The 20,690-nt window shown below is 37.6% G+C and overlaps 1 protein-coding gene across 19 annotated transcripts in view; it reads left to right on the top strand.

Moving 5' to 3' along the window:
• The window catches only part of KDM4C (lysine demethylase 4C), a 444,842-nt gene that overhangs the window by 74,825 nt on the left and 349,327 nt on the right, over positions 1–20,690 (top strand). For 17 of the 19 annotated variants that reach the window (XR_004959515.1, XR_004959514.1, XR_004959516.1 and 14 more), the window contains exon 5: positions 11,557–11,750. Coding sequence is in view for 14 of the 19 variants with exons in the window: in XM_036261620.1 (XP_036117513.1) it covers positions 11,557–11,750 (194 nt within the window). In the remaining 5 variants the exon portion in view is untranslated. The remainder of the gene's footprint in view (positions 1–11,556; positions 11,751–20,690) is intronic. The other 2 variants (XM_036261636.1, XM_036261635.1) reach the window with 1 other exon arrangement.

Here is a 20,690-nt window from a genome sequence, read left to right on the forward strand (position 1 = left end):
CACCCGCACGACCCAACCAGGGCCGGGGACAAATTACAACCGAGGTACATGCCCTTAGCGGGAACCGAACCTGGGTTTCCCTGGACTGCAGGCTGACGCTCTAACCGCTGAGCAAAACCGGCCAGGGCCTCCACTGAAGTCTTGAATCCCCTCAAAGTTATCCACAGGGGTTGGAATTAACTTCTTCCAAACTCTTGTTAATATTTATTATTTTGACCTCTTCCCATGAATCACAAAATGTTTTTAATGGCATATATACTGGTGAATCCTTTCCAGAAGGTTTTAGTTTGCTCTGAAAACAGGGTTGCACACACCTTTAATTTGTAAAAAAAATAAAAATAATAATAAATCACTATCTGTGAAGTGCAATAAGGGAAACACACTACAATGAGGTATGTGTGTATTGTGTTTGATTTCTTGCCTTTTGAAAAATAGATTTTTCACATATGCACATTTTTAAACTATGTATTTAGTTTGGGTTATGTTTAACCCTATTGAAAATAGTATCACTTTATGTAGTCCTCTGCTAATTTTTTTTTTTCCTCATTTTTGTATTAAATTTATTGGGATAACATTGGTTAATAAAATTATATAGGTTTCAGGTGTAAAGTTCTATAATACATCATCTGTATATTGTGTGTCACCACCCCAAGTTAAGTTTCCTTTCATCACCATTTATCTGTCCTATAGACTGAGTTTTTTCACCAAACAATAGGTTTCTCATGTTTATGTATATCATGAGCTATTGTTCAATCATTTTAATTGCTGTATACTATTTCCTGCCAGGGAATAATTTTTTCTCCTTTTAAAAATTATTTATTTATTTATTTTAGAGAAAGAGAGGAAGGGGGAGAGGGAGGGAGGGAGGGAGGGAGAGAGAGAGAGAGAGAGAGAGAGAGACAGAGACTGATTTGTTGTTCCACTTAATTTTGCTTTTATTGGTTAATTCTTAGATGTGTCCTGACTAGACATTGAATCTGCAACTTTGGCATATCAGAATAGCATAAAAAATAAATATTGCTATCATGAACATGTTCCTGTGCATGGTTCCTGCATATGTATGAAAGTTTCTCCAAAGCATTTCCCTAGGAATGGAAATACTGCCTTATAGAGTGTTCAATTTTACCTAGATACTGAATTGTTTTCCAAAGAGTTTGTACTAATTTATGCCCCTCCAGCAGTGTATAATTATTTTTAAGTCAGTCTTATTGTGGTATAATATACATGCCACAAAATGTAAAATTCAGTGATTTTTGTGTAGCCATCAGCACCAATTCAGTTATAGAATGTTTCATTACCTCCAAAAGCTTCCTCATGCTTACACATATATCTTCTTTGGCACTTAATATTGTTTACCTTTTTTACTTTTTGACAGTCTTATGACTGTGAAATGTGTGTGCTGTATGGGAAAACATATTTGCCAATGATACCTCTGATAAGGGGTTAATTTCCAAAATATATAGAGTACTCATACAACTCAACAAAAGGAAGACAAATAATCCTATTAAAATTTGGTCAGAGGTAGCCCGGCTGGTGTGGCTCAGTGGCAGAGCATCAACCCATACACCAGAAGGTTGCCATTTCGATTCCTGGTCAGGGTACATGCCCAGATTGTGGGCCAAATCCCCAGTGGGCTGCATGCAGGAGGCGGCCAATGGATGTTCTCGCTCATCGATGTTACTATCCCTCTCTCCCTCTCCCTTCCTTTCTCTCTAAAATACAATAAATAAATAAATAAATAAATAAATAAAAAAAATATTGGTCAGAGGACCTGAATAGACAATTTTCCAAATAGGACATATAAATGGCCAAGAGACATATGAAAAAATGCTTAACATCACTAATCATCAGAGAGATGCGAATTAAAATGATTATGAAGTATCACTTCACACCTGCCAGAATGGCTGCCATCAACAAATTATCAAACAAGTGCTGGCGAGGGTATGGAGAAAAGGGGACTCTAGTATAGTATTGGTGGAAATACAGACTGTTGCAGCCACTATGGAAAACAATATGGTGTTTTCTCAAAAAATTAAAAATGGAACTGCCATTTGACCCACTAATTTCACTTCTAGGATATATCCTAAGAAGCCTGACACACCAATTAGAATATATGTACCCCTATGTTCATAGCAGCACTATTTACAATAGCTAAGACCTGGAAACAAAGTGTCCATCAGTGGATGAGTGGATAAAAAAGCTGTGGTACATATACACAATGGAGTACTATGCAGCTGAAATAAAGAACTATCTCTCATCCTTTGAGATGACATGGAGGGGCCTGTAGGGTAATATACTAAATAAAATAAGCCAGACAGAGAAAGACAAATATCACATGATCTCACTTATTTGTGGATTATAATGAACAAAATAAGCTAAAGAACAAAATAGATTCAGAGACATAGAAGTAGGGAACAGACTGACACACCTCAGAGGGAAGGGCATTGGGAGGGTGGGAAGAGATAACCAAAGAACTTATATGCATATATGCATAAGCAATGGTCATGAACAACAGTGCAGTAAAGATGAAAGGGGGGGTGGTACTGGAGAGAAGGATGTCAATCAGGGGATAAAGGAGGGACAGTTGTAATACAAAATAATTAAAATAAAAACGTCTTGTGTGAATTTGCATTTTTCTGATTACATATGATATAAGAATATATTTTTATGTCTTTATTAGCCTTTCACGTTTCCTCTTTTTTGTTGTTACATTGTTTGACTTTTTCTTATTATTCGGGATTTTTAATGTATTCTGAATACCAAAACAATGCCAGTTATTGTTGAGTTATTTGTTTCAGTTGTAGCTTGTTGGTTTTTTTTTTTTTTAATCCTTACCTGAGGACATTTTTTTTGCATTTATCTTCAGATAGAGCGGGAGGGAGAGAGGGGGGACGAGAGCGAGAAACATCGACTGGTTGCCACCCACACAACCCCAACTGGGACCAGGGACAAACTGAAACCAAGGCACGTGCCCCTAGCAGGAACTGAACCCAGGACTCTGGTCTGCGGGCCGATGCTCTAACCACTGAGAAAACCGACCAGGGCGTAGCTTGTTTTTATTTATTTTCTTTTATTTTCAGTGTTGTCTTTTTTCAGGTGATAACCGATTAATTTTATTACAGCTGAAGCTGTAATAAAGAGTACACTTTATAAACTTCATTGGACTGTTGTAAACATTCAATAAAGTGACAACTGCACAATACCACGTGGTGTTTCATAATCAGGAACATACTTTTGAATTACTTAAATACAGTCTACGGGGTTAAAAACAAAATCAGAAACCATCCACAATTATACTGATTGTCAGTTAAGTGCTTTGCATTTGATACTTGATATAACAGCCAGTATTTAGTAGGAGATAATGAAAGTGATTTCAGATCCTCATACTATTATACTCTATTGGGAAGGTTTCTTGAGTAAATATGTGACTGACCAGAGGTGGGTACCACCAGGACCAGAACAGCAAGTAAAGTTCTATCCTAGTTTTTATTTTTTTCATCAGTTAGAAATGAGCAGCGAGAATTAAATAATTATCTTTACATGTATACAAGGTATGCTGTAAAAGTATGTTTACAAACATATAAAAAATATTTGGTAACTAGATGGATAAATTAAAGTTGTTTTAAAAAATAAAAGCAGGAATCACAATGACAAGCAAGTAAAATAAACTATTTGGAAGATCTATTTGGAAGAGGATGGGGGTTGTTTCTGCCTGCAACCAGGGATACTATTAACCTCAAACCCTCCATGGTCCACACTCAAGGCAGGAATCCCAAGCTCTCTGCAATTTATTATTTGACTGGGCATTTCCTCCTTTTTGTTCTCTGCTCTCCTTTTGATACTCCTATTTGCCTGTTATAGGTGAATAGTCTTTTTATATGGCCCTTTAGTTGCAAAATTTTTTTGTTTCAAAACTTGCCCTACATTGGTTTACTGCTGTAAAATTGAAGGTCTTTTGATGTGTAAAAACTCAATAAAGAAAAGTAATCTGTTTTAAAAGTAAAACATTTAAATAATGTGAGATATTTTTGTGGATAAGAAGAAGCAAAAAGAACTATCATGTCACATATTGTAATTAACTTTAAAGCAAAATGAATTTCACATGGGTCTAATTTTATATTTATTGTAAAAAGATCCTAAGGAAATCATCAGTCTAGTTTAAAATGTCGACCAGAGCTTCCATTTTACATAGTGAAAGGTACAATTTTCATACATTACTGTCTGAAATGGATTGAATTTTGAAGTCTTGAAAAAACCAACCAAGTTTTATTTTTCTTTCTCCATGTGCATTCTCTTGGAAACTTTCAGGGTTTGTTAACAGTCATATGAATTAGTGGCAGTAATATACACTAGCCTAGCTTTAACTTACCAGCAAATTAGTGTCGACTGGGCGGATGGTCTTTTGTTTGGATCACAGCACTCTAGTAGGTGTTGACTGGAATTTAGAAAGGGATAGCAAGAGCCAAATGAGGAAAAAGCAGAATCTTTTTTAAAAAACTTAGAAATTAGTATTTTTATTTAATTAGTTTAAGTGAGAATACCTAAAAAATACTGTGCAGGAATGTGCTAATGAAAAACACCATATCATAATGCTCTGTTATAAAAAATGGGACCCATGCCAGTATTTATGAAACGATTGATTTCAAAGAACCATGCTTTGCTGGACTGACAATACATTTGCTACTGAATAGACTGACTGCTCTGTTTTCATTTTCAAACAAGGAGGGCTGGTAAGAGTGTTTTGATTTGGTTTTCCCACCATGGGGATTATCCCAATGCTTTTGAGATCTGTGTACAAATAAAATAATTGCTGGGTACTTACAGAGTTTTAAGACTTAGTTCTAGTTTTCTTGGGTAGATGTCAGTTATAAAGAAAATGTTAGTTTCCTTTAAAAAAATTTTAAAAGATATTTTTGCACGCATTGCCTTGTTCCTTCCTCCTTCATCCCTTTTAAATTATTGCAATAACTGTGAACTTTTTAACACCTGCTACCTTTTTGCAAATGTGGCCACAGATGTATTTTATTTGATCCGCATAGTTTCAAAAGTTTGTTAATGTCAGATAAAATTTGGATTTTAAGCTTCACTTAAAAGATCAGGAGATCTGGCAGCATTCCCAGTGACAGCAGTAGACAGGAGCTAAGTAATGGCTGCTTCTGAGTAAATGGTCTCCAAATGGTCTTCCCTACCCCCCTTTTGATTTACACCTGGCTGCTTCACTCATTGACATTACCTGTCTGGCTCTTTGGGCACTTGTGTAACTTCTGCTTTATCACTCAGCTCATCACTTCCTGCCGTGCCCTTTGGAACCTGATGCTGACAACCCTCTTTGAGGCCCTGAGCCCCCCAGGAAATACCACTCAAAGAAGCTGTAGTCCTCCCACCTATTAAAAGAAAATGTAGATAGGAAGAAAATTTCTCAAAATATTTTCATTTGTATTTTACAATCTTGTCTTTGCAACTGTCCCTTGAGGTAGACATGTCTGGACTTAGGTACTGTTAGGAAGCCTTGGGTCCCCACTTCTGCTGGCAAGGGTATATTTGTGAAAGTTGTTCCATTGAGGGACTAGACCTTTTCTGTTAAAAATTTTTTTTTCCTTTATTGATTTTAGAGAGAAAGGAAGGGAGAGGGAGAGAGATGGAAACATTGATGAGAGAGAACATCAATTGGCCGCCTCCTGCATGCCCACAACCTGGGCATGTGCCCTGACTGGGAATCAAACTGGTGACCTCTTGGTGCATGGGTTGATGCTCAACCACTGAGCCACACTGGCCAGGCAAGGGACTAGACCTTTTCTATGGGTGTTTCAAGGTATCCACATTCTTGAATGGCCTAGTTGGCAGACTTGAACCCTGGTTCCGACTCTGCCATTGAGAAACCATCAGCTCCTATAACTCTGGTGAGTGGCAGAGCCAGTATTTGGTTAAAGAATTTCCGACTCCTGTACAGCATGCTAATTTTCTGATATTGTGTCAATCTTTTAGAAAAAAAATTTCTTTCATTTTGCTATTTGCTGGGTGAAGACAGATGAGTGTGTGTGTTAAACATGATTTTTATAAGTTTACTATTTTGTCTTATTTTACAAGAACCTTATTGTAGTCTTTGATGGATATGCCCTCCTTTTTATGTACTTAAAGAAAAAAAGCCCATTTTTGCTTGTCAGCACATTTGGTACAGTTAAAAGTTTGTTTAGGTCATCGTCTTCTCTACTTTTAATCTTTTAGTCTGTCTTCATTTAGATATACCCTTTTTGGGGATTTGTTGTTGTTGTTGTTGTTAGTGCTCACCTGAGGATATCTTTCCATTGATTTTCAGGTACAGTGGAAGGGAAGGAGGAAGGGAGGGAGGGAGGGAGGGAGAGAGAGAGAGAGAGAGAGAGAGAGAGAGAGAAAGTGCAATATCAATGTGAGAGAGACCCGTTGATTGGTTGCTTCACACACGACCCCCAACATGAGCTAGGGATCACACCTGCAACTGAGGTATGTACCCTTGACTGGGAATTGAACCAGAGATCCTTTGGTCTGAGAACCGATGCTCTAACTGCTGAGCCAAACCGGCCAGGGCTTTTTGGGGATGTTTTAATTGCTTTTAATTTATATCATCTCTATGTATTTTTAGATGACACAATCAAATTACATATATGTATCATGACAACAATAGATGTGACCATATTCCAGCTGGAATAGGGGTTCTTAAATACCTTCTCTGCTGTGGTTGGAATATTTCTGTTTTGCTGCTGCGATACATTTGGGCTGAGGCATAGAGGGAACAGTGTACTCTGATGCCTTTCCTGATGTGCTGTCCATGCAGTACTGTTTTAGTAATGCTAATCTGTTACGTAAACAAGGTTTTGTGGTCAAATGATATTTGGAGAATGTGGAGTTAAGCAAGGTTAAACAGGCTTCCTTATAGTAGGGACTCTCAGAACCTACGAAATGCTTGTCAGCACTATGACTGTAAGAGGAGGAAAAAAGGAGGCCGAAGGTTTTTTTGTTTTTTTTTAAAATAATTTTTGTTACAGATGTTTCTCCTTTTTCCCCCACTGATTCCCCCCTCCCTCCCTGCCCTTTTCCCAGATTGTTGTCCATGTCCACTGTTCATGCACACATGCATATAAGTTCTGTGGTTTATCTCTCCCCCACCACCCCCCTCTTCTGGGGATTGTCAGTCTGTACCCCACTTCCACGTCTCTGGGACTACCCCATTCCTCAGACTGTTATGTTCATTATATTCCACAAATAAGTGAGATCATATGAAACTTGTCTTTCTCTGTTTGGCTTGTTTCACTTAGGATGATACTTTCAAGGTCCCTCCATGTAGTCTCAAAGAATAAGAGATCTTTCTTTCGTACAGCTGCGTAGTACTCCATTGTGTATATGGAGTACCACAGCTTTTTGATCCATTTGTCTACTGATGGACACTTGGGCTGCTTCCAGATCTTAGCGATTGTAAATAGTGCTGCTACAAACACGGGCGAAAATATATTCTTTCTGATTGGTGTTTTAGGCTTCTTAGGGTATATTCCCAGAAGTGGGATAAGGCTGAAGGTCTTTGACCACAGCCTGTGGTAGGGCTAATGTTCCACTGGGAATAGCTTGGGAAAAGTTGGTTTACTATGATATTGTATTATTTCTCTGTATTAGGTGAGAATGGTGTATGATTGGTGTAATTTCTAATGTGGCAAGTTGCTGCTGTGTTGTCTTTCAGCCTCCCAGTGACTGAGCACAGTCATTGTCAAGTGGGTGCTGGATGTTCACAGTGCTGAGAGGAGGGTGCTCATTGTTTGGATATGGCCCAGAGTGGAAGGGCTGTGACCTCAAACTTGTATGGTCTCCTTGTTGGGCTATGGATGCATTGTACATGCTCTGTTAGCAGTGTGGGACACTCACTCCTTTAAACAGCTCCTGACTCTGGTTATGCTAATGAAGACTGAAGAGTTCTTTTAAACTGCCATCTGATTCCTCACAGGAAAGATCCTTGATAAAATTCTCTGTTATACTTATGTGCACAAATCATGGTCCAATGGTGAATTATTCCAGAAAACCAGGCAGACACAAGGTAAATAGACAAACAGAGCAGGCCAGGCCTAGAATGTTGATTGAGTAATTGGGGTGAAGAGAGTGGAGAACCAGGAGGAAACATCTGTCCAGTAGAGGTCAGGTGAGTGACAAATACCCCCAAGTGCCTGCTGAGCTTTATTTGAGGGACAGAATCTGGAAGAGCCATTTGTCTGTGCACTTGGACTGGTGTGTGAACTTTCTGCTGAGATTCAGTGGCTTTAAGCTTTGAACCATTTGGCAGATTTTGACTTGTCGTGGGACTGATTTGTAGCTGAGGTCTTTCTGGAGACTTTTACACTAAATCAGTTCTATCACCAACCCCAAGTGAAGCAGCTTTTAATATAAGCTTTGCCACTGTTTGTGGAGAACAGTTGTACCCCTGGGTGGGGAGAATGTGGCAGCTTTATGTGTTTGCCTGTCCTAAATTTTAGCTCTTTGGATCTTTGTTGGCAATTGTTGCTTAGAGAGGAGAATGATATGTTGTATTTTAAAAGGATCAGAACTGGAAGCATAGTGTTTATAAGTAAAGGCCCAAGAGTCAGATATATTTATATTTATATTTACCACCTACTACTAGTGAGGAGTGTTAGGTTTTCCCATTTAGTCATTTGGGTATAATATCACCTATTTTACAAGATTGTTTTGAATAGGTGTGGTGTATATGTATGTGTAGTTAACGAGGTAGAATATGGTGTGACACTTCACCTAAATGACAGACTAGAAATACTCTGAATTTATGGAGGAGACCTGGTGCTCCTCAGTGTTTGAGTAGAGCCTGTCCTTGGAGGCAGTCAGCCAGTTCAGTCCATAGTAGAGAACAGAAATTGGAGAAGAAATTTTGAAGCAGTAAGATTTGTCATCAGCCTCTTTATACCAGTTATTCTTAATATTTATTCAAAATTATATTATTATTTTTTTAGATTAGTGTGTTTTTGTAAATTTTTTTTTATTGATTTTAGAGAGAGAGGAAGGGAGAGGGAGAGAGAGATAGAAACACCGATGAGAGAGAACATCTATTGGCTGTTCCCTGTATGCCCCACACTGGGGATCAGGCCCACAGCTTGGGCATGTGCTGTGACCAGGAATCGAACCTGCGACCTCTCGGTGCATGGGTTGATGCTCAACCACTGAGCCACGCCACCCGGGCAAATTATATTATTTTTTATTTTAGCAAAAATTAAGTTTCAGCCTCATGTCACCCTTGACCTTGACCATTATTTGGCCTTAGAGAAACATGTTATTTGCCTATTAATGGGGAGAACTTCAGTAATAAATGTCATAGGACTTTATTATCTCTTATCACATATTTGACTGATATTTTGGGGGAGGCTTTTTGGTAAGCTTTACTAGAGAATAGTGGAGATATTTATTTCATCTGTTCTAAGAAATAAGTTTTACTTTCCAAACATTTACTTTCCATTAGCATGTTCAGTATTCTAAGAATCTAGGATGGTGCTAGCTCTCATGTTTTCATGCAGTAATCCTGGAAGGTTAGAAAACCTCAGTGATTTTTGCCCTGATCAGTGGCAGAGCTGGGGTTATAATCTGGGTCTTCTGCCAGCACTCTAACTTCTCTACCCTCATTCCCTTAGACCCACAGGTCTGGGGATGTCAAAGGAGTCAGCCTGATATTATTTTTTAAAAATAATATCAGTCTAATAAAGTGAAGACTTCTCTAAATGTAGGAGTTTCAGAGGAATACTTTGTTCATACATTTGCAAGTTCATTCCATTTAAAAATGATTCCTATAATATGGCTCTCATTTATTACTTCAGATTCATTGCCTCAGTAATGACTTTTAAATAGGACTTTATTATTAGAATGATTGGACTGAAGTCTGATTGGACTAGGGTTAAGAGATTGCATCACTATAAATAGAGTGAGATAAAATATTTTACATAATTTGATTGAACTTTTATGAAGTCTCATAAGTTGGAACTTAGGAACTTCTCTAAAAGAATACTTACTTTGACCAATTTCCAAATAAGAAATTTCCCACTGTGGGGTTTAAGATAGAGTGGCTACTTAGGAGAATTTGGGGGATAAATGATTTCCACTGGCACTTTCAATAATGTTACCCGAGGCAGAGCTTCATTAACTATACCATCAACAATTTTTCCAACCAAAAGCTTGAGGAGAGGAGAGAATCTTCTATAGACTAAAATGAAAACAGAACAACCTTGTAAGTTTTTAGTGTATAAGAGAAATATTAGATGTGGTTGTCTGTGAGGCTGTTGGCATAGTTTTTGGAGGGGGCCTTATTGGTATACATAATTTAATATAATGCATCTCTTTAATAGCACCTTGAGTAGGTTGAAATGGTTTTATTTTATTTTTTATAATTTTTTAAAATTGATTTTTGAGATAGGGGAGGGAGAGGGAGAGAGATAGAAACATCGATGAGAGAGACATCGACTGGCTGCCTTCTGCATGCCCCCCACTGAGATTTTAGCCCACAACCTGGGTATATGCCCTGACCAGGAATCGAACCAGCGACCTCTTGGTGCATGGGTCGATGCCAACCAGTGAGCCACACTGGCCGGGCGATTGAAATGGTTTTAAAGGCATTTTAGTTTCTTCATTATTACATTGGAATGTCACAATCTCTGATATTTATATTTGATTATGAAAAAGGCATATGGGAAAATACATAGTTTGTATACATTTTAAGCAGTTATGAATTATAGTGAATTAATAATTGATTGGTAAGGTCTAATAAAGTAAGACACTTTTTCTATAACCATCACTCTTATACCAGTGACTCTAACCTTTTCTCTCTATCATCACCAGCCATGTTGGGTTATTGTTAGAAAACTATAGTATTCCAGCAATTTTACCAAAGTTTGGATAAGCATTTTTAACAATCATTCTGTGTTTAAAATGTCCCATCAACATAGAGTTTAATATTTAGTTTAAGAAGCAATAAAAGCACACTGTAATGTGGTTTAGGATAGTGCTAAGAGTTTTTCCAATAGAGTTCAGTTCTTAGGAAATGATGTATCACATGCTAAAATTGAATTGGACGGGGATGTGAAAGGGATGAAAGAAGATGTATTTTGCTAGTAGTATCCTGACATGTTTTCTGATATTGAATATTTACAATTAAAGAAACAAATAGAGAAACAAAAACAAAAAAGTAGGAGGTGTGTCAAAGATAGAAAGCACACTCCAGATTGTACACTTCGGAGCAATGACTTTTTTTGCTAACAAGAGGGGATTTAACTTACATTTATGTTGGAAATCAGGGAGTCATTTGGTATAATTTTATACTAATATTTATATAGAATTACATTTTGCTTGTAATAACTTTAGGGAATTAATAATGGTTACATTTGTGTTTCTTGAATAATAATTGCTTTATTTTTCATTTCTAAATGAGTTAAAATATACAGTGTACAGTAGTAATTTTAGTAGATGATGGTTTGATTAGTAAATGCTATCTTTATTAGTGTAATAATGTTTGTTTGTTTTTTTCTCTCTCTCTCCTGGTTCCAGGGTGTGGATGAATGGAACATAGCTCGGCTAAATACAGTCTTGGATGTGGTTGAGGAAGAGTGCGGTATTTCTATTGAGGGTGTAAATACCCCTTACCTCTATTTTGGTATGTGGAAAACCACATTCGCGTGGCACACCGAGGATATGGACCTCTACAGCATTAATTATCTCCACTTTGGAGAGCCCAAGTCTTGGCAAGTTACATGTTTAATATTCATTTGCTATGGAGTTTTGTAGTTTGGATAAGGCAGTATAAACCTATGGAAGAGATGTTTTTCCTTTGGTGGAATCAGATTTATATGAGCTGTAAGAAAGTTTTTGACTGTAATAATGAATTGTCTTTCACTATGCCCAGGGTTTTGATCAAAATCATAAAGCTACTGATAACTAGTTTATCTAAAGTTGCCTACAGACCATTATGTGGGTGATGGTTTGATAGATAGTTTAGTGCTGAAGAATTTGTTAGGCATCTTTACTTATCTGAGCATTTGTTGGAAGGTATATGGGAAAGTTGACTTCCTGGATGTAAAGTATCAAATAATCTTAATAATCTTCTGGTCTAGCCTCCTCTAAATTAATGACAAGTTTCATATAATACATGGTGGCTAGAGGGAGAGGAGAGATGAATCAGGAGCTGTTATCACTCTTTGGATGTCAGCATGGGTCAAAGAGCAAGTTAATGCTGTAAGTGTTCTTAACTTGCAGTTTTCTGTTTCTGAGCCTCTGTCTTCATATTTCTGAGCAACGGTTTTAAGAATTACTGCTCTGTAAAATGCATCATATAGTACGTTCATGACACATTTGTAATTATTAGTCTGCCAATCACCCTGGTATTCTTTGTGGTCAGCCAGTTTCATGTTTTAAACTTGTTTTCATGGGCTTTAGTCTCAGGAGAGTCTGTTTTCTATAATATCAATCTGTTTTCTATAATACATGGACATACAGGATAACACACAGGCAGAAGCATATGGAGCATCAAGTGGACAACCCAGGAAGTAATATGTTTCTGATGAATGTCTAGGACACTCTTCAGATGCTTGTGCCAGCCCGGCAGCTTTGTTGGCTCCAATGTAAAGAGAATGGCCTCTTTCAAGTTCTGCTAAGCAGGAGTTGAAATAGACTACATAAGTTCTAGTCCCATCTTGCCATTGAGGTTTTATCATTTGGTGAAGTGAGAAATTGTAAGCTTTCTCCAGAAAATTTGAATATAAAAAAACTTCCTAATGATCAAAAATAATATCTAATTGGAAGGAAAGTTTTAGGTGGAAGGGCAGAGTTCTTAGGACATACAAGAGAAATACATGCAGTTCTTAGTTTGCTGTGGAGTTTTTTCGTCTAAAAAGCTTAGTGGGAAGCTATTAACTTATTTCAAAAGTAAACACATTTAATTTGATAAATCTTAGCATTCTTGTCTCTTAATGGAATAAGTCAAACTTAAACATTTTAAATATGTGGGCTAAGATGTAGAAAGGCTTTGTGACAAGACAGTGTGATGGGATTATTCATTACACAGGTGTTTACTGAGGGCCAGTTGTGAGCACACATTCTAGGCTACCCTGTGGGTCGGTCTCTGTCATATGTCTTTAACCACACTGTAAACATCTGTTGGAATGCCATCCTTTAGTACTTTTGGGACTTAGCTCTTGGAAACTTTGAGAAATATTATGAAGTAGTGCATAGACCCTGGGCCAGCAGCTTTCTTGGCTCAGTTTCTCAGGTGTATAGAGATCTCCATGCTCTTTCTGACACCCCCTTTCAGTGTGGATAAAATTAAATGAATAAATTAAATGTGTTGGTGGAACTTAGTAGTGTATAGGCAACTTAGGAATTCTGAACAGTTAGTAGCAAAACTTTTCTGGAGGTTTGTTAGATATTAATTAATGAGAATGCCTGGGACACTAATTTGAATTTTTAGTGTTAGAGGGAGTTTAGATGAGGTCGCTGCTTTCTTGTGGAGAAAGATGATTTTTTTCTCCTTGTCTTGGGAACAGGATTATGTTGTCTCATAAAGGTCACTTAGGGGAGGATATTCTAGTCAGGAAAAAGACTGATTCTAGAATTTGTGTCTTTGGGAAGGAGCACCGCTGTTTGTAAGAATAATTATGCCAGTTTCCAAAGTACTTCTTTCTCTCAGCATGTATATTTTCAGCATTTAATTACTCTATTGGTTATTAAGCATATAGACTCCATTATATGCATTAAGGGTAGATTTATAATAACACTATTATCTTTATCCTTGACCATTATTTATAATGATAAAGTAATAAAACACAACAGTGAGTGTGACAGCTAATCTACATTCCATTTGCCAAGATAACTACTGTAGGAAACGAGTGATATAAATGACTCTAAGGATATTTCCCAGTAGATTTATGAAAGATTATATTAGCTTAGCATAAATGATTTTGAGGTAAACTCTATCATTATTAAAATTCATTTTAGTAATCATCATAATATATTTGAAGTGAGCTTTAAAAGTTAGTAGAAGCAATACAAATTCATGTAAATATTGGGAGGCAGGGAGTATGTGTGGCAGAGTTTAGACATGAAGGAACAGCAATCAGGGCTGTAGTCCATGTTCTGCTGTTTACATGTGGCTTTGGACAAATAACTACACTTCTGTGGATTTCAGTTTCCTCACCCACAAAATGAGGAGGTTAATCAGTATGATCTCCAACCATAGTAATATTTTTACTTACTCCACAAAGAGAGAGGATGACAAGGTGATGTAGGTGATGTGTGTACATGTGCACACACTCGTCTCCTTTTCTGCTGTCCTCGGCTTGTTGAGTTGCATCCGTGACTTGTTGCCTTCACTCTTCTCCAGGGGTGCCTTCTCCTGAGCTTGATGTCTCTGTCCTGGCTGTGTGTCTTCCTCCTTCTCTCTGGCCTTACAGGCTGGCAATGAACTTCTGCTTTTTCCTCTTCTTCAGTTGTACCCTGAGGCACCATTATGATATGATTATTTCAAAGACTGCTGCCCAGGATCCTCTCTCTACTTCCCCATCTATACTGTTCTTCTCTGGCCCTGTATCCCTTAGATTTTTGCCTGAAGGCTTTCTATACCATGTGCTGCCCCTAATGTAGACATGTTTTTTTTCACCTTTCAAGTGGTGACACCCCCCCGCCCCTTTCTTTTTCTGGACCTGCCTTGAAGTTGGAGGTCAGTGTCGGCCTTCTAATCATCAGCACTATCACAGGGCCTGGCTACAGGACTGATACTCTGTAAATAATTCTTGTTTGAAATCAGAAAAGGGTTAAATTGTTTTGTATCAATCTGTTTAAGGGCAGAGAAGGAAATATATATGTATAAATATATAACATTTTATAAAGATTCTTGTCTAAAATGTAACTGTTAAGAACACCAAGTTTCCTGAGATTTCTGAGCACCTGCAGGTATGCACAGCTCCAGGTGGGAGCCCCGAGACATCCTTTTCTGGGCACTCTGTGTGGCAGATTTTGCTGAGTAAGTGTTCGTGAATACAGGGTTGTACGGAAGAGACTTTAGAGGGGCTGGTGATTTATTTAAACCTTTCTGGTATAAAGGTTTAAGGCGAAAAGAATGCTTAAAGTAAGCAGATAGAAAACTGCTTTGGCAGTCGGTGGCATTTTTTTTCTTGGAATTAATATTTACTTTGGAGCAAGAAGATTTGTTTTAAAATCCCAATCTGTCACTTACCAACTGAATGACTTAGGGCAAAACACTGTATTCCTTTCATCATAAGTTTCTTTAACTGCCAAATGGAGGCGTGATTTATTCACTGTCTACTTATAGGATTGCTAGAAGGGCCCAAGGATATACTCTGTGTGAAAGTGCTCTGTAAACTATAAAGTACTGTCCAAATACTCATAATACTATTATTTTAATAACCTTATGAAAATAAATTATTTTTTGGTCATAGTAATTAATTAATGTCTAAACTTGGCATATAATAGAGTGGAATTTTCAAGGATAAATAAAGTACAATTCTCCCCAAGCATCATGTGCTTATGATAGTGGTCAGCTGCTGGGGGTATAGAATTAGATGATGTCTCGAATCCTTCTTTCCAAGTTCGTGTCCAAATACAATGAATAAAAGACTTTCATATTTACTGTGTAGAGAATGAGAGAGGTGAGGTTGAAGAGGACATGTCTTAAGCTGTGAAAAGGCCTAAAATTAAGAAAAAATGTTTTTCTGAATGTTTTTAGAAAAATTAAGAATGGACTGCAGCACTGTGGTTTGGTGACATTTTGTTCAACAAACTGTGAGATTTTTGTTAAAATGCCATGTAGTAATAAGTGATGTCTGATGATTCAGAATAGATACAAACTTAGTTTGATGCTTTTTCATTAGATCATTGTTTAGTGTTTTGTAGTATTTAGGAGCACCAGCTTAAATACTACCAGGATCTTGTGTTGAGTTCTGGCATTACTTTTTTAGTGAGCATGTGGCCTTGACAATTATTGTATAACTCCAGTTTCCTCTTATTAAACACTCACATGGTTCTGGTGTCCACCTTGTAAGGTAGTTGTGTGGAGTAAATAAAATACTGTGTACATAGCATATACCATAGTTCCTGATATATCATAAGTGCTCAATAGATGTTAACGTTATCTCATACGTTCACTTAACAAATATGTGTTGCATGTCATATAGAAGGTCATATATGAGGTCATATATAAGACTTCATAGATCTTATATTAATAAGAATTTTTGGTTCTAAATGACAGAACCCCAACTTAAGCAAAAAGACTGCCCTTGTAAGTAGTTGGGATAAGCTAAACACGTGGCTCAGTCCACGAGATCAGGTGATTCCACTGGTGTCTGTCTCAGCCTCTTCCTTCCTCTTTCCCGCCCTCCATTCACTCCCTCCCATCTCACCCCTACCCCTTCTTGTTCTTTTTCCTTTCCCTTTCTTCCTGGGGTAGAGGAGAAGCTGTCTACAAATAAATATTTGATTATTGTTGCATTTTAGACTTCAAATCTTACTTTAGACAAACAGACAAATGGAAACAAACAAGTTATATGGTGTCAGATTGACCTAAGCATCTTTTCCATCAAAATGTCAGTTCCTGGGTGGGGGAGACCCTAACAGTCTTGTTCACTGGCACATCTCCAGTGTCTGACACGTAGTAGGTACTTAATACATATTTTTCTTTCTTTCTTTCTTTCTTTCTTTCTTTCTTTCTTTCTTTCTTTCTTTCTTTCTTTCTTTCTTTCTTTCTTTCTTTCTTTCTTTCTTTCTTTCTTTCTTTCTTTCTTTCTTTCTTTCTTTCTTTCTTTTTGTTATTCTTCCATTGATTTCCAGAGAGAGTGGAAGGGAGGGAGTGAGGGAGAGAAAAAGGGAGAGAGAGAAAGAAACATTGATGTAAAAGAGACACATCAACTGGTTGCCTCTTGCATGATCCCGACTGGGGCTGGGAATTGAACCTGCAACCCAGGTACATGCACTTGACTGGAATCAAATCTGTGACCCTTTGGTCTGAGGGCCGATGTTCTAACCACTGAGAAAACCAACCAGGACCTCGATAAATTTTTCTTAAATGAACAGCCTTACTGAAGGAATTCCTTATTGAGGTTTTTTTCTTTAAACACCTACAGTAGAACATTAGGGATTGCAAATCATGGTAATATTTAATGATACATTGAATTAGAAGCCCATGCTACTAACCCTACTTTAAAAAATATATATATTTTTATTGATTTTTCAGAGAGAAAGGAAGGGAGAGAGAGAGAGAAACATCGATGGGAGAGAGAAACATTGATTGACTGTCTCCTGCACGCCCCCTACTGGGGATCGAGACTGCAACTCAGGCATGTGCCCTGACCCGGATCAAACTGGCACCTCTTAGTCCACGGGCTAATGTTCAATCCACTGAGCCACACTGGAAGGGCCTAACTTCTACTTTTAACTTATTTATTAGTAAGTTTAGCCTCATTAATATATTCTCATTGCAAATGTTAGACTAATTAGATAATGGTTGAAACTGTGTGATTTGTTTCTGGTTTTAATGACTCTCCCTAGAGATATTTGCTGTCAAAATAAAAAAAGAATATCCCGGCTGTTGTGGCTCAGTCCTTGAGTGTGGATCCGTGCACCAAGAGGTTGCCGGTTTGATTCCTGGTCAGAACATATGCCCAGGTTGAGGGTCTGATCCCCAGTGGGGGGCATGCAGGAGGCAGCCAGTCGATGTTTTCTCTCATCGATGTTTCTATCTCTTTCTCCCTCTCTCTATCTCTCTCTAAAATCAATAAAGAAAAAAATTTAATAGATTTTAATTAATACTTAAAAAATGTTTTTATTGATTTTTTTTAGAGAGAGTGAGGGAGAGAGATAGAAACATTGATGTGAGAGGCTGCCTCCTGCACACCCCCCACATGTGTCCTGACCAGGAATTGAACTGGTACCTTTCAGTCTATGAGACAATGCTCAATCCACTGAACCACACTGACTGACCTAATTAATACTTAAAAAAATAAAAGTTCCTTTATTGACTTTTTAGAGAGAGAAGAAGGGAGAGGGAGAGAGAGATAGAAACATTGATGAGAGAGAGAAACATTAACATCAATCGGCTGCCTCCTGCACACCCCCTACTGGGGATTGAGCCTGCAACCTGGGCACATGCCATGACTGGGAATCGAACCAGTGACCTCTTGGTGTATAGGTTGATGCTCAACCACTGAGCCACACCAGCCAGACTAATACTTTTTAATTAAAGTATTAAATAAAAATAACTGCGTAAGTTATCTGATTATTTGTAGGCATACCTATGTATATATTTTTAGAAAATACTGTTTAAGAAGGTTTAAAAAATTGCAAATATTCCCAAAATGTGAGGAATTAATTTTGTGCTCAAGTGCTAGCTGTATTTGTAGAAAGAAGAGAGTACAGTGATAACTGGTAGGAAAAAATTTTTATTGATCAAATTTTACTCAGACCAGAGCCTGACTTGGAGATAAACGCAACCATATCCATGTGCCTGCAGTTTAAACAGAGAGTCCCCTTGCCCAGCACAGAGTTCCCTAAAGGAAGTATCATTAGATCTAGTGTTTGCAATTTTGAAAGTAAATTGCACTATTTTTCCTGAAGTGCTGAGATGTAATGCCTTTTCATTAACTGATGGGTAACTGTGGGTTCTTATACAGGAACTGTGTAAACTTAAATTAATTAAGTACTTTTGATGCCCCTGATAAGCATGTCTGAGACTTGTAAATTTTTTCAGGATGCCTAATATTACCTTGTTGCTACTCTTTCATTTAAAGCCACCACCACCACCTACAAGAACCAGAGAAACCCCTTCCAGTGAAAAGAAATTGCTGAATCAAATCCATAACTGTTAGGGAAAAATTAGGTTAATGCAAATTTGCAACATAGTTCGCAGAAAATAAGCATTAGTGCTGTTAGCCTTGCAAATTACCATGGCAGATGTAGTAGTTCATGTGTGTGTGTGTGTGTATAATTTTCTGCCTAGCTTATCTTTTCCTCCCCATATTTTTCATCTTTCTTTTCAGACTATTTAATCTTGCTCTTTAGGTAGTAGCACTTTGTAGAAGATACGTATTATTTCATATTTGTTTTGCAAAAATATTGTTTTGACTTGAGCATATAGGAAAGTGGCTTTTTTGTGTGTGCGATTGCACTTCCACAGAGAGGCTTGTAAATAGATTTTTGTTACTTCTCTAGGCCCACATATGTTCATTCTTTGTACGCCTACATTTCAAGGAGTAGTCAAGGGTGGTCAAGTATGTTGTTTGTCTTTGGTGACTCCATTTAGTTTAGTGGCATCCTTCTTTGTGTTCCAGGAATTGTGCCAATGACTTTAAGAAATCATCTCAAGTAATCCAGACAACAGATGTTTCAGGGAGATGTTTTTCTGCCCCATCTTAAAAACTTAGGACACTGAGACTTAGAGCTTTAATTGTTTTATCTCTTGATGAGTCAGTCCTGCATCTGGGATTTGAACTTTGATTTGTTGGATTCTTTCCACAGATTCAAAGAGAAAAAGAAAAAGTAAAGATGAAGGAATAGGCAAGAAGAAAGTGTGCCTTTTCTTTTTTGCATCATCAGGTTTCTTCTAATGAGATTTTCTGTAGAACCAAAAGAGAAATATGCCTCATTTCTATGTCATAAGAGAAATTTTCAGAAGGTAAAATGTGGCTAGATTCTAATCTTGTGCAATTGATGGAGATTATGGGGATGAGAAGACCACTAGGGAAGAGAGTGAGAGAAACCACAGGCTCAACTTCATTTGCTTGACACTGAAGGTTTGTTCTTTAGATGTTCCTCTTGGAAGTCTACTTGAAGTCAGAAATAAACCCCACATTTTACAAATAATTAGTTTTATCTTGAGGAGGATTTTGCTTCCCTGTAGGAAATAGGTAGCGATTCTTCAATTAGCTATCTATTTGGATTCTGTCCCCTTCAGTGAAATTTTGGGAAACACTAGTCTGTTTCTGTCAAGAGATAAAGAGTACTTTGTTTGTCAAACCTATCAGATAAGAACTACTGGAATGGGGACAAGGGACTCAGAGTTTGATTTCAGCTTGTGAAGGCTACAAACCTTCGTCTTCTAATATTGCTGATCTACTAATTTCTACTTTAACATTAATTTTCATGCATTTCCTCATGTTATTTAGAATCTATTTAATCCTTTTAAAAATGATATCTGCATTGGATATCTCTGGATTGAGATTTTTTTTGTGATTGTGTTGACTCCTTGAGATAGAAACTCAATATGAACTAGCCTAACCAAAAAAGGGAATTCAATCACATAGTCATGAATGTGATTGGAAATTGCCAGAGCATGGTAGATCCTGGATCCCACTTCTCTTTGTGTGTTGCCTTCATTTTTCTTCCTGGCTCATATATTCCTAGCCATATCATCAAAGAGGAAAGCTACCCTATCTGGAGAGGGACCATGGATTTTCCTGGCTTGGATCCTGTGCCAATCTCTTGGATAAGTCACTGAGGCCAAGGGTTTGAGGGTATTATATTGTCTTGGCTCTGGTCATAGACCCACCTCTGGCAGTAGGGGCAGAGGCATGAAGAATGACAGCCCCCATTAGAATTACATGTTGTCTTTGGGAGAAATAGTTCCCCGTAGTACAGAGAGTGCTGTTACCTGAATATGCTGCACAGCAGGAATAAAACTC

Source organism: Molossus molossus, unplaced genomic scaffold (assembly GCF_014108415.1).
Source record: "Molossus molossus isolate mMolMol1 unplaced genomic scaffold, mMolMol1.p scaffold_m16_p_14, whole genome shotgun sequence".
Classification (NCBI taxonomy): domain Eukaryota; kingdom Metazoa; phylum Chordata; class Mammalia; order Chiroptera; family Molossidae; genus Molossus; species Molossus molossus.